This window comes from Magnolia sinica, chromosome 5, assembly GCF_029962835.1.
Source record: "Magnolia sinica isolate HGM2019 chromosome 5, MsV1, whole genome shotgun sequence".
Lineage (NCBI taxonomy): Eukaryota > Viridiplantae > Streptophyta > Magnoliopsida > Magnoliales > Magnoliaceae > Magnolia > Magnolia sinica.
Genome location: NC_080577.1, coordinates 4,311,935 through 4,325,159, shown reverse-complemented (window position 1 = coordinate 4,325,159; position 13,225 = coordinate 4,311,935). Strand labels below are relative to the sequence as shown.

Sequence of the window (13,225 nt, the reverse complement as noted above, 5' to 3'; positions counted from 1 at the left end):
CATGCTGGTCTTAATGGACAGTTCAAATCAAGTGACTGGGTCGTTTGAGTATCTCAATTCAAATAAAAGCATTATAACTTACAATAAAATGGGTTCGGGTCCTTACCTTGGTTGTAGACTTTGGGGAGTTTCAACAAGAGGTCTTGGGTTCGATATCCATTGTGAAATCCCACTATATACACCTTTAAGTGGTATATGCATACAGGTGATCAGTTTTCAGCTGTGAACTCTAGTTTATAATTTCATAGTTAGCTTTCAGCTGTGAACTCTAGTTTATAATTTCATAGTTCACCAGACAAAAGTTTTAGCCTAAGCTAAAACTCAGGTGGCTCGTCTTATCGAGTAACTCATTTCCGTTTGCCATATATGCCTGTTTTAAAGTTTTAAGGTTCTTACGGTCTTGATGACTTCTCTGATTTATCTTGGACACGAATGAGTCGCGACCCCACTCGACATCCACCATGCATTTGTCTGATTTTTTGTCTTTGTGACCCCACTCTACATCCACCATGCATTTGTCTGATTTTTTGTCTTTGTAAAAAATCAATTTTGATTTATTTATTTTTATCGTTTTTAACGCTTTTAACTGATTCTAGTAACTGTTAAAGCCGGTTGATCTAACATTATTTCTTTAATCGACGGTCAGTAATGTGCGACTGACGGTCGAGCCTAAGTCGCGACTGAGGTGGGATGACCTCGTCACGGAAATGCGAACCGATTCAAGCTGGATTTTGGAAGAGAGGCAAAGTCAATGCCAGCCGTATATAGAAGACAAGAGGCTCGAGGGAGAGTGTTGAATGTAGAGAGAGAGAGAGAGAGAGAGAGAGAGAGAGGGTTGGAGAATTCAGGTAAGTTCCAGATCCGAACTTCAACTCATGCCGTAATTAGATTCTAGCCATTTTCTGTTAGTTGGATTCATATCCTCCTGTTTTCGATCGATATCTTACTTCATTGCACGCAGTTTTCTGTTTGGATTTTCAATTCCTGTTCCAGTGCGGATTTCTTGAAGCCGTTTTGCATTTCGGCAACATCAAAAGGTTTGGTTCTTGCTTTCTGATTTTGACAGATAAACCCCTATCTTTTCGTCCATTGCTATAAAGCCCCTCCCTTATTAGTATTATTCCCAAATAAACCCTAATCTTGTACGCCAGTCGTGAAAAGAAATAAAAAAAGGAAATCGGATTGCGTACTGAGTTACTCAGTACGCTCTTATCGTACTGAGTAAACTCAGTTGGGCCCACCTCGAATGCATGTAGTTTATCCATTCCGTCCATTCGTTTTTCCAGATCATTTTATGGGTTCAAACCAAAATTCATGCATATACAAATCTCAAGTGGACCATACCACTGGAAAAAGTGGAAGTATTGATTTCAACCGTTGAAAACTTTCTAAGGCCCCCAGTGATGTTTATTTGTCATCCAACATGTTCATAAGATCAGAAAGACATGGATGAAGGAAAAAAACAAATATCAGCGTGATCTAAAACTTCTATTGTCCCCAAGAATTTTTCAATGGTAGATGTTCAATTCACACTGTTTCCGGTGGTGTGGTCCATTCAAGGTTTGGATATACTCCATTTTTGGGATAGAGCCCTAAAATTATGTGTTAAAAGAGATGGACGGAGTGGATACAATGCATGAATAACACTGGGGCCCACAGAGTTTGCTCAGTACGCTTACCGTACTGAGTTACTCAGTACGCAATACGCTTCCTAAAAAAAGAAGTAAAAAATTCCTACCAGTTTGTCAAAGCTTTGCTAAGCTCACACGCGTATGCAATGAAGCTCGTGTACGCGCCACACATGTGAAGCGTGGCATGATAGGTCCAGGATCCAATCCATCCATCAGAATGGCACCATTGTATTGATGCCCTAGCCCAAAACTCAGGTTGATCCACTGATCAGGTGGGCCACAGTTTGCAAAACAAATTTTACGGCTATTGAAAAACTTGGCTGAAGTTTTCCCTCCCACCTGCGGACCCGGATTGGGTACTAACTCTCTGGGAATCTGAGGGACCCACAGTGATATATGGTGTTATCCACATCGGCCATCCATTTTTCCATGTCATTTTAGGGTATAATCCAAAAAATGAGGTAGATCCAAGGCTCAAGTGGACCACACCACCGGAAGCAGTGGTGATAATGATGCCCACAACTGAAGCCTTCCTAGGGCCCACGGTGATGTTTATTTGCCATCTAACCTGTTCATAAGGTCACATAGATCTTGATGAAGACAAAACACAATGTGAAAGCTGCTCACAATCTCCACGATTGTCGCATTCCTTTTATGAAGAGAGTGTTGGAAATAGGCCAGTGGGGCCCACTGGTGGGCAATCACTAGTGGGTGGGTCCCATGAGTTGAGGCCTCTTACGTTAGCAAATAGATTTCAAATTCAAATTTGAATTTGGATTTAAATGGGGAGATAGGGATAAGACCGGATAATTTCTGGTCTCATCTAAACTCTCATAATTTCCTATAAATAAGATAAGGCTCTCTTGTGAAAAGATATCAGAAATAACTAGAGTAAAAAGAGGAATAATGGTATATAGAAATTTATCCGTTTAGCTTGCCTTGGGACGATCTAAGCCATAGATTGTAATCCGGGGCCATCTATACCGTAGAATTAGAGGGGTGATTAGACCCATCTGCTCCAGTTGTGGTTAGGTGGACTGCTAGATCTGGACCGTTCATCTTTGGTTTTGTGAAGGTTCCATATCGTGTAGACCGTTAGATCTTGAGGGCTCACTCTTCCGCACATACTATCAGAGAGGAGAAACGGAAGTTTGCGCACCCCATTATCTTTTAGGAGTAGTATGCCTCATGTAAGTGAATTGTTTGACTTGGTTGTGCAATACCTATCTAAGGTAGATAGAGTAGCACATTTGGGACGCTTATAATTTTTTGGAGTCGCCACTAGTCAAATCATGATTTTAGAATTTACGGCTAGCTAGGATTTGTAGAATCACCAAAAAGGACCAGAAATACGAGGACTTTTTGGCTCGATTGACTCTTTCTCTGGTATGTACCGTAGATGCTGAGGTAAGGGCCCCGGTCATGGAAAATGAAGGAGTTAGGCACCCTTTTTCGCCCATATACTTGCAGGGTCTGTACTTAACGGGGTCTTATTGATTTCTTTGGGGATTTAGTCAAGCATTAGCTTAGTCACATATTGATTGAATCCTAAAAATAAGAAAAGAAGCAAGGCAAGAAACAAAAAGAAAAAAGATTGTCTCGATCTGGGAATGTGTGGAACTAGAATTGATTCATCTTGTAGAGGCAGGAAAAATGGAAAAATGGAAAAATTAGATACTCATTTTATGTTAAAGAGATAATCGGACATCCTTGATCGTACCACTACTCTTCACTTGAGTTGCTTTGATAATTGGCCATTATAGGTATTTTTGACGATCTGGCGCCATTGGATCCTAGTGGCTTTGGCGTTCTCTTTGATCGCCCTTGACTCAAGACTAACACCTTAGAGTTAAATTCAGATGGCAAATTTATGACCGAGAGTTCTTACTGATTTACACCCCCATCTTACTGACGCCCTATGACCCTATGCTAACCTATGGAGACCAACAATTAGCACCAAATTGTTGGTTTCACACTATAAATGCACTTGGTTGGAAGAGCAAATGAGACAGAGTGACGAAGTCAATTGCGGCGCATGGATAGGTCAGTGAGAACTCTTGGCCAAAGAGTGAACATTCAAACTTAAGTCAAGAAGTGTTGGTCTTGAGTTGGAGAGATTGGTGCGAACATCAAGTCCATTGCTTGGGTTCAGCGGTGTAAGATCATTAGTAAACCTCCATCATGACCAATTATCGAAGCAGCTCAGGTGAATAGTATGGGTACAATCGGGACATCCGATTATCTCTTTTGCATAAGAAGAGTATCTGATTTCACACTTTTCCCCGCCTCTTCAACACTAATCAATTTTGGTTCTGCACATTCCAAGATGGAGACAACCTTCTCTTTTTTCGTTTCTTACTCACATCTTTCTTTTCTTTTCTTTTCTTTTTTAAAGAAATCAATAAAACCTTGCCAAGTAGAGACCGTATGAGTGTTTGGGCGGAAAATGGTGCCTAACCCCTTCATTTTCTGTAACCAAGGCCCTTACCCAACATCTATGGTACGGACCAATACATGAGTAATTCTAATCGACAGTTTCATGGATTTGTCGTCCATTCGGCAATTCTATGGGTTCCGGCTAACCGTAGATTTTGAAGCTATAATTCGGCTAGTGTCGACTCCAAAACCTTCAAACATTCCAAAAGTACCATTCTATTTATGTCGGAATGGCATCACATAATCAAGGAAACAAAACCAAGCCAAACAAATCACCTTTATGGGGCATATTGCCCCTAAAGGGTGATGGGCCGTGCAAACTTTTGTTCCTTCTATCCTCATCACAGGATGGGACGATTGAGAAGTATGCAAGCGGCGTTCACACACAAATATCAGCTTGATCCAATCCAAAACTTCTGCGGCTCCCAAGAAGTTTTTAATGGTGGGTGTTTAATCCCATATGTGTGGTCCACTTGAGCCCTGGGCTTGCCTCAATTTTGGTCTTATAGCCTAAAATAATATGGAAAAATGGATGGATGGTGTGGATAAACTCATACATCACAATGGGCCCCCCAGAGCCTCTGCCTGTTTTGAGCTCACGATAGGCAGGGTTGTACCCAATCCATTGGTTTCCAATATTGGGGCCCACATCTTGATTGGACTATATTTTAATTTTGTAAAAACATGTACACGGTCTGACCATAGATGGATCGGATCTTGCACCTGTGTGCCATGCTGGCATATGTGTGGCATTTACATGAGCTTTATTTCAAATGTGTGCGTGCTCAGGAAAGCTCTATATATCATGCTAGTAGCTTTGGACATTTTTGCCCTGCAACTAGTGTTAGAAACTTTGGTTATTATGGAGTAAATTCATCACTAAAAATGTAGCTGCTTGGCAAGGATAGTTTAGATTTTACTAGACAAGGCAGCATGAACAGCCTAAATCAATCCTGTTGCCTTTTACTTTTAAAAAATGTGTAGCCCGCACCGACCCCTTTTGTTCTTTGTGTTTAGCTTACACAAAATGTTTAAATAGGAAGATTGTGTGACAAAGATTCTATAGGGCAGACCTTAATTACTATGTGATATCCGCTTTATACATCTATTGTATCGACTCATGTTTAGACGTCAGCCCAAAAGTTTAATAGATTGGGGACTTAAGTGGACCACAACAAGGGAGATAGTGATGATGGTTTGCCCATCCTTCCCTTCTCTCTTTTCTCTCATTGTGTGTTGCATGTGCCTATGTGTATGCCCCCCTTTCCCATCGCCTCTCTATTTTCCCCTAGTAACCAAAATGCCAATTAGGTTCAATGGTGATTTTGCGTATGACCAAATTGCCATTACGTTTGTTTGCAATCCAACCTATTCATAAGTGATGAAGGGAAAACACAGAGACCAACCTGATCCAGAATTTCTACGGGCCCCATGAAGGTTCAATGGTGGGTGTCCAATCCCCACTATTTCTTGTTGTGTGGCCCATTTGAGTTTTGAATTTGCCTGCTTTTTGGGCTCACGTCCTAACATGTGCTAGCACAACAGATGGACGAATTGGATATCTTAGAGACGTCGTGGTGGGCCGCATAATTTCCATGCCTTATTGGTCATTTCCTAAGGGCAAAACAATCATTTACATACCTATTTCATTGGTCTGAATTCAAAATAGGGGTGTTTTTGCTGTATTTGTAAATTATAAGGGTTTATTTGGGAAAGTAGTAAAGGAGGTTTATATATATATAAATGAAATGGGCCAAAAGATAGGGTTTATATGTTGGAATCCCTTTTATACTGTTCACTCCAGTGAAATAAAGCACAAATTTCAAGTGATGTGAATGCTGCGATTTCTGTTGATCAAGTCTCATTTGGACGCAGAATTCGATCTTGTTTTTAATTTTGCTTTAATCTTTTGATTAAGCTTTTTGGTGATGATTCTTCCGCTATCTCAGCGGGAGTTTTTCCTCTTTCTCTTGTATTTTGATCTTTTTTTAATAGATTTTCGTCACTTTAAAAAAATAAAAAATAAAATTTCTTTTGATTAAGCTTAATCAGAGTTGTTATTATTTGACTAATGGAGAAGCTCAGCAGTTTGGTTATTTATGCAAAAATCAGGGGTAGATATGAAAACAAGAAGGCAACTATATGTCTATGTTGTCTTGTTTAGTCCATGTGGTTGAAGGTCTTACAATGTTGCCTCTCTGTAATACTTCTATACTTAGTGTTTCTGAGTGGAGGATGCCATTATGAAGTGTGATCTCCGGAATGAGTACCGTTTAGGTTGTGGGCCACAACATGGATGGGAACGTGCCGATGACTGCTGTGATTGGATGATCTCGACAATCCAATAGTTGTGAGTTGTGCTGGTCAAATGTGGTTGATCCTTTTTAGCTCAACTTTGAGTTAATCGTCTATTTTTAGGTAGTGATCTGATGAATACCATTGTCTGATTGTAAACTTTTGTGCTACAGCTCAACCGTATAATGGCCTAAGAACATCTTTCATATATATATATGTGTGTGTGTGTGTGTATGTATGTATGTATGTATGTATATAATGGCCTAAGAAATCAACAATTGTGATCACTTCAGAACATCGTTTCTAGCAAAATACTACTATCGATATTTCTGAATTTTGGAAATTTAGGAGAATTTCATTTTCATCAGGCAACAGAGCCATAGTAGTGAAAATTTTGCTAGATCTCAATATGTACATGTCCGATGGAAATTGACTTAGTTAAGATTGGCACTGAAATAATTGGAATTTATGCTTCTAGCTTGTATTTCCAATTAGGCAATCTTTTGGTGAATTCATATTTCTTGTGGATATTGGCAGGTCCCAAATTCATGAAAATCCCCTTATTGTTTCATATTTGAATAGTGCTTCTTGCTTTCATGGGCTGCATTTACTCCAAACAAATCAAACAGCCTCAAGGATATGAGGAGCCTTCTGTCCTTGCATCCGAAACAACTTGTAAGTATTGATATCGAGGCATTTTGCAGTACTTGGCCCGATACAGTGGGTTTCTTATTATATTTAGGCAAGCATTCTGTCAAATACTGCAGGTGGGGCCCACTTCCTGTGATCCAGATTATTTGTCTGGTGGTCTCTACTGGGGATGAGCAGGAGACCAACTTCTTCCTCATCAAACAGTCCCAGCTGTTTCATGCATTGTGTTTTCTTTCGTTGCATATGGTCCATTGGCTATATTTTGTTATCAACCATTTGTTTGCATGCCAACAATTTGTTGGCTAAGATTCCGAAGCACAGAGTTTATTGCAGCATCTCCCTTCCACTCTGGGACCTACCAAACGGACGGTCTGGATCACTGAAAGTGAAGATTCACCAGTTTGTCTTGAACAGAAATATTGCTGGTCTGAACATTGCATGCTTATCTTTATTCTCCCACTTTTCCTCTTACATAACTGTAAAGGGATGCCACTGGGAAATTTCAACTGAAGGTTTCTGCTTCAATTTTAATTTGAGTTGGTAATTTACGCACTTATTTCATTCAGGCATCATCTCTAAAATCGTAGGCTCGTGTTTTTAGCACATTAAAGGATTTGCATTCTATGGAAAAAGCATATGTATGGAATTGTTTCTATGTACTAGAAGTTTCTAGATATGCCCTCTTCAAAAGAAAGAAAAAATAATAAATTTACAGCTAGCAATTGTTTAAAATGCAAATCTAGAAGGAACATCTCATTAGAATTTTTTTTAAAATTTTTTTTGCATCAACTAATTCTCAACTTGTGTGTGGAGTTTCTCTGCATCTGTAATCATGAAGAAATCTTACTAAAATCTAAAATACTTTGAATTTCCTGGCAGTTACTGTGAGTGAAGTGGAAGCCTTGTATGAGCTATTTAAGAAGCTAAGCAGTTCCATTATCGACGATGGGCTTATTCACAAGGTGTTTCCACTTGGTTCTGTTTTCTGTTACTAATGACTTATGCATTGCAGTTTAGGTTCCTTGTTGGTTCTCACTTCCTGTTTCTGTTCTTACAGGAAGAGTTCCAACTTGCACTATTTAAGAACAGCAATAAGAAGAATCTTTTTGCGGACAGGGTCTGTACCTTTTACCAATATTTCATTATCTCTTAGGTCTTGTTTGTTTCACCAATTACCCCAGTAATGTAAAGTAAAATTGTCATCACTACGGTTTTACCACCTTCAAACCAAACACAGGGTCAAATGCAGATACATTCAGGGGACAAGTAAATGAATTTGTAGTCATTGCAATTTTTCATAGCATTTTTATGAAAATCTTGAATCCAAACAACGACATCACATTAGCGTATTTTGGTGATGATTTGACATGAAATTGATTATTATTATTTTTTAAAATGAATTAAATGCTATCATCAAAGCAATATCAAAATGCCATCATTATGAATTTACTGCTGGTAAACCAAAGACAGAAATCTGCGGTCAAATGCAGATATTGTTAAGAGACAGGTAAAGTAATTTGTAATCATTGCATATTTTCTTACATAACTGTGGTAATTGGTGAAACAAACAGGCCCTTAGTTAATAGAGGCAATTGTGCACAAGCAGTCCTGGATGTTCTGTTTGGAGTCATGCATATGTATATTCCTTCATGGCCCATTTGGATGTACCACAAATCACCATTGGATTGAATATCCTTGGTAATGGATAAAAATTGATCTGGTGAACAATAGAAACTTCATCCAAAGAGCTGCATTTCTGACATTATGTAAATGCTGATTTGGACATAGCACATCCCATCCGTCTATAAGAAGGCAATAGACAAACGTACATTGTGACATATCCCTAAGGTCCACTACTCCAAATGTATCATTTGAACCTCTTGCAATGACTACATTATTCTCTTGCCGAAAAATGAATCTGTAGTCATGTTTGCAGATATTGATACTCTGGGCCATGCCTTCATGGTTAGCATTTGGCACTTTCTATAATTCCAGTTTGTCTTGGTGACCATTTGCAGGTCTTTGATCTGTTTGATCTCAAACGCAATGGGGTTATTGAGTTTGGGGAATTTGTTCGATCACTGAGCATCTTTCACCCAAATGCTCCGGAATCAGAGAAAATTGCATGTAAGAAAATTATATTTCCACATAATCTGAACGTTGCCGTTTTTTATGTTTTGTTTTTCTATTCCTTTTCTTTTATTTTTATTTCCATTGCATGATATGGGGAATGTGTTTTTGGCAGTTGCATTTAGATTGTATGATTTGAGGCGCACTGGCTACATTGAACGTGAGGAGGTGAATTTCACAAAATTTTCTTCTCCTTTTCATTCCATCTGTTGAACATCTGCTTTCAAGTTTTTTTGCAACACGCAACAACGATAATTCCAATTGAAACTACATATCATGGTGGATTTTAGCTCATTGTCATCAATGTTTGATCTTGTTTTCTTACATTGCTTGAGTACCACATATCTCTATATTTTGGACTTGGAGAGAGAATGAGGTGAATAACTGTACATCAAAACTTGAGAAAATAACACTCATTTTTCAGAATGAGGTGCTGCGAATACCAGATGGCTGCTTTAGTCTTTTACCTGTTGTCTTATTGTTTATTAGTACTCTGAAGCAGTTTTTTTTTGCCCTGTCGAGGTATAATGAAAGGATATGGTTGTAGAAGTCTTTTGTTGTATTATAGACTTTGTAATTTCAGAAATGCCTATTATTTTCTGGTAATAATGAGAATAGAAGATTCATAGAGGGGCACAGAGCACTCGTATGTGATATTGACATGTTGATTTGTAGAGCCCTTGAAACTAACCTGGGTTTGTGAGAACCAATCATACATACCTATTCCTTTGGAGTTGAAAAATCTGCACTATGATTCTCAAGTACAAACCTTCAAATGTGCACTCACATTTCTCTGGAAGTATGAAAAAAGTGAAATTTAACAAAGATGGTAGGTTCCAGCTAGCTTAACAATTAATCCATGATGAGTTGATCATTCGCATGCCAATCAAGTTCAAAGCATTAGAAGGAGAGAAAAGTTAACTTCCTTCTTGGCCATTTTGGGTAATTATAGATGGGGGAAAAATACTAAAATGTCTTACATCTACAAGGAATTTTCAAACTACCATTCTAGACATAATAATCCGTTCAATCAAGTTACAACACCCAAATTCACCTTTTGTGGCTTTTTAAGATATTCATTGTTTGTCAGGTGCATTGAATATGAACTTCTCTTTTAACATTTCACAATCTGAGACTGATTATCTAGAATTTATACATATATATATATATATATATATATATATATATATATATATATATATATATATATATATATATATATATATATATATATATATAAACACTAAAATGTCTTACATCTACAAGGAATTTTCTAACTACCATTCTAGACATAATAATCCATTCAATCAAGTTACAACACCAAATTCACCCTTTGCAGCTTTTTGAGAGATTTATTGTTTGTCAGGTGCATTGAATATGAACATATCTTTTAACATTTCATGATCTGAGACTGATTATCTAGAATCTATTATTTGAAATTGTGTTTATACATAGTTGAAAGAGATGGTGTTGGCCCTTCTGAATGAATCTGATCTTAGCCTTTCCGATGATGTTGTTGAAACGATTGTTGGCAAGGTTTGAAACTAGCCCTCTCATTTGACAACCTTTTGCTTCAATGAAAATTGTACTATTAAAATTTCTTTTGGCTTAGTGATTCATATTTCTTTATTTTTACAGACGTTCACTGAGGCAGATTCAAAAGGCGATGGGAAAATAGATCCAGATGAGTGGAAGGAATTCGTGGCACGAAATCCATCTTTGATAAAGAATATGACTCTTCCATATTTAAAGTGAGTTGTTCTGATACAGGACAATTAAGCACTTGCTTCGTGGGACCCACATCATATGGGCCACCTGCCTCACACAAGCCGCCCACCCCGAGTGTGCCCTTGGCCCCCTACATCCCAAAGGGAACCCCACTCAAGCCCAATGTGAAAATGGCCCTCATTAAGTATCCCTCTCTATACCACTTTGATGCAAGACAATTAACCACTTGCTCTAAAAGCTCAAATTGTTAGAGTATGGCAAATCAATCCTTTTATCTCATAGCCCATGCCTCATATCGCACGGTTAAGGACCTCGGTCGAACCCTTCTCGTGGGCCCCACATCACATGGGTACCATCTCACACGAGCCACCCGCCTTACACCGGTGGGGGCCGCCTCACATGGGCCGCCCACCCTGAGTGTGCCTCTACATCTTACAGGGAACCCCACTCGAGCCTAGCGTGAAAATGCCCTTGCATTATATTCTACATGGATATCCGGGCTCTAATAGCTCGTCAAGGATTTTTGAAGTGAGAGAATTATCCATGGGAGAAATTTCGAAGTTCAATTACATGAAAGTAACCTGATCTAAATTATTAATTTATAGTTGACAATTAGAAAGATCCACATTGATAGTTGTGCTTACAACCTAAAAAGCAGAGTGCATATCTTTTTAAGTCTATGGCTCGAGTCCATTTTACATGCGGCATGCATGTATGTCAATCAAGACTATCCAAGCTGCATAGTCCATTTTTGATGGAGCATAACCTGAAAATTGCACTGTGATTGAATCCTCCTGACTGTCCAATTGGTGGGGACTGCTAAATAAATTGCTCACCAGTTGAAAAGCAATGGGAAATCAGATGGTTGAGATTGCCCATTCAGTCTGATTTTTGGGCTATGATCCATCCTCAACAGGTTTGATTGTTTGAATTGCCATATGCACATGCCATTAGTCATGGACATTTTGAGAAATAGTGATGAATGTAGTGCGTACTTTAGCCCCTCTTTGCATTTAATGGTCCACGGCAATTCAATTACAAATGCGACGTGGAATTACACTTTTCAGGGACATAACAATCGCATTTCCCAGCTTTGTGTTGAACTCCGAAGTCGAAGATGCAGATATGACATCCTAAATACATGGATCGTGCTGCTGTTCTCATCCTGAAAATAAAAGGGCCTCGATCAATGTCCTCTATGGTTACTTTTCCATTCTTGCGTTTTCTATGGCAGTGCGAAAGGTATGAAGATAATCGCACCGTTTCTTATATATATAAAATGCAAGTGCGAAGTTGTTAGAAATATAAAATGCAAACGCGAAGTTGTTAGAAATACCTCCAAATCTGAGCTTGAAAACCATCTTGGTTTCTCGCAGATGACGTGTATTTACTATCTTCAGTTTCGTGATGTTTTTTTTTTTTTTTTTCAATGCAGAGAAGATAAAGCTAAATGTATATAAGACTTTTAACTGTATATGTGGGACAACATTTCTGTTTTCATGCCTATGCAAAACATAATTTCCATGTTAAAATTTTCGTGTTGTTTTCATTGAGCAGATGATTTAAATGTGTATAATGGGTTGTAGATTTTCACTATCAAATTCAGATATTGTTAAATGATAATGTTTTTGCAGCTTCAAGTATTTAAGTGGATTACCCTGGTAGGTATCCAGGCTCTCAAACTTTTTTAAAAAAAAAAGAAGGAAAAAAGAAGGCAATCCAGGCTCTCACCTTGTTACTGGCATGGTCCATGAATCAGACTGGTCCACTCACTAGGGGGTCGACGTGTCATATCTAATAAAGGGGCAGGACCACTTGATGAGAAGACTAGCCTGATTTTTGGATCGGATCATCTACATGGTGGATCCTGCCTGATGAGTGGATTGGATGTGACATACCTTGTACCTGTTACTGAATTTATTTTATTTGGTTAGCTTTTGTTAAGAAGCTTTATACATCCATGAAACCTGATCGGTGAATAGGCCTGATTTGTGGGCCAGGGCAGCGACATGGTAGGGATTGCCTCATTAGTGGTTTGGATGCCCCCTCCATGACTCTTTTTAGCTTTATATTTATGAATTACGAGAGAGAATATTCGATTAAGACGATCTAAACTGTTGATTGTGTACAATGGTCATCCTAATCGCAGGATCAAAAGGTTTATTTGTTCATCTCCACTCTCACAGTATTTAGGTGGATTTTTGGACAGAGTGGCCATCCTTAGTTTTGTGAAGTACAAAAATCATGTAGAAAGCATCAGATCCTATGAGGTCACCTATCTGGGCTGTTTCCAAGTAACATGTTGGCTGGAGAGGAAATGTTATATGTGAAAGACGGTGTTCTATGCAAGTGAT

At 38.6% G+C, this 13,225-nt stretch overlaps 1 protein-coding gene across 4 annotated transcripts; it reads left to right on the top strand.

Moving 5' to 3' along the window:
- Positions 1-760: 760 nt before the first annotated feature.
- On the top strand, positions 761-12,514 carry LOC131245186 (calcineurin B-like protein 7). Of its 4 annotated transcripts, none has more exons than XM_058244462.1 (9): positions 761-848; positions 6,900-7,037; positions 7,893-7,975; positions 8,071-8,130; positions 9,032-9,140; positions 9,259-9,311; positions 10,599-10,679; positions 10,782-10,894; positions 11,939-12,514. In XM_058244462.1, the coding sequence occupies exons 2-9, from the start codon at positions 6,959-6,961 to the stop codon at positions 12,006-12,008; spliced, it is 648 nt and encodes a 215-aa protein (XP_058100445.1). In that variant the 5' UTR covers positions 761-848; positions 6,900-6,958; the 3' UTR covers positions 12,009-12,514. The 4 variants fall into 4 exon arrangements, 3 of the variants coding, with proteins under 3 accessions (XP_058100445.1, XP_058100444.1, XP_058100446.1); XM_058244461.1 differs by lacking the exon at positions 761-848 and adding an exon at positions 891-1,037; XM_058244463.1 differs by lacking the exon at positions 761-848 and adding an exon at positions 923-1,037 and having other exon boundaries at positions 6,945-7,037.
- Positions 12,515-13,225: the final 711 nt, after the last annotated feature.

What these genes read in the sequence shown, in the direction of transcription:
- LOC131245186 (XM_058244462.1), top strand. Translation starts at nt 6,959, where the DNA reads ATGGGCTGCATTTACTCCAAACAAATCAAACAGCCTCAAGGATATGAG. An exon ending in CCTTGCATCCGAAACAACTT is followed by an intron (nt 7,038 to 7,892) that starts GTAAGTATTGAT and finishes ATTTCCTGGCAG; the next exon opens with TTACTGTGAGTGAAGTGGAA. An exon ending in GGAATCAGAGAAAATTGCAT is followed by an intron (nt 9,141 to 9,258) that starts GTAAGAAAATTA and finishes TGTTTTTGGCAG; the next exon opens with TTGCATTTAGATTGTATGAT.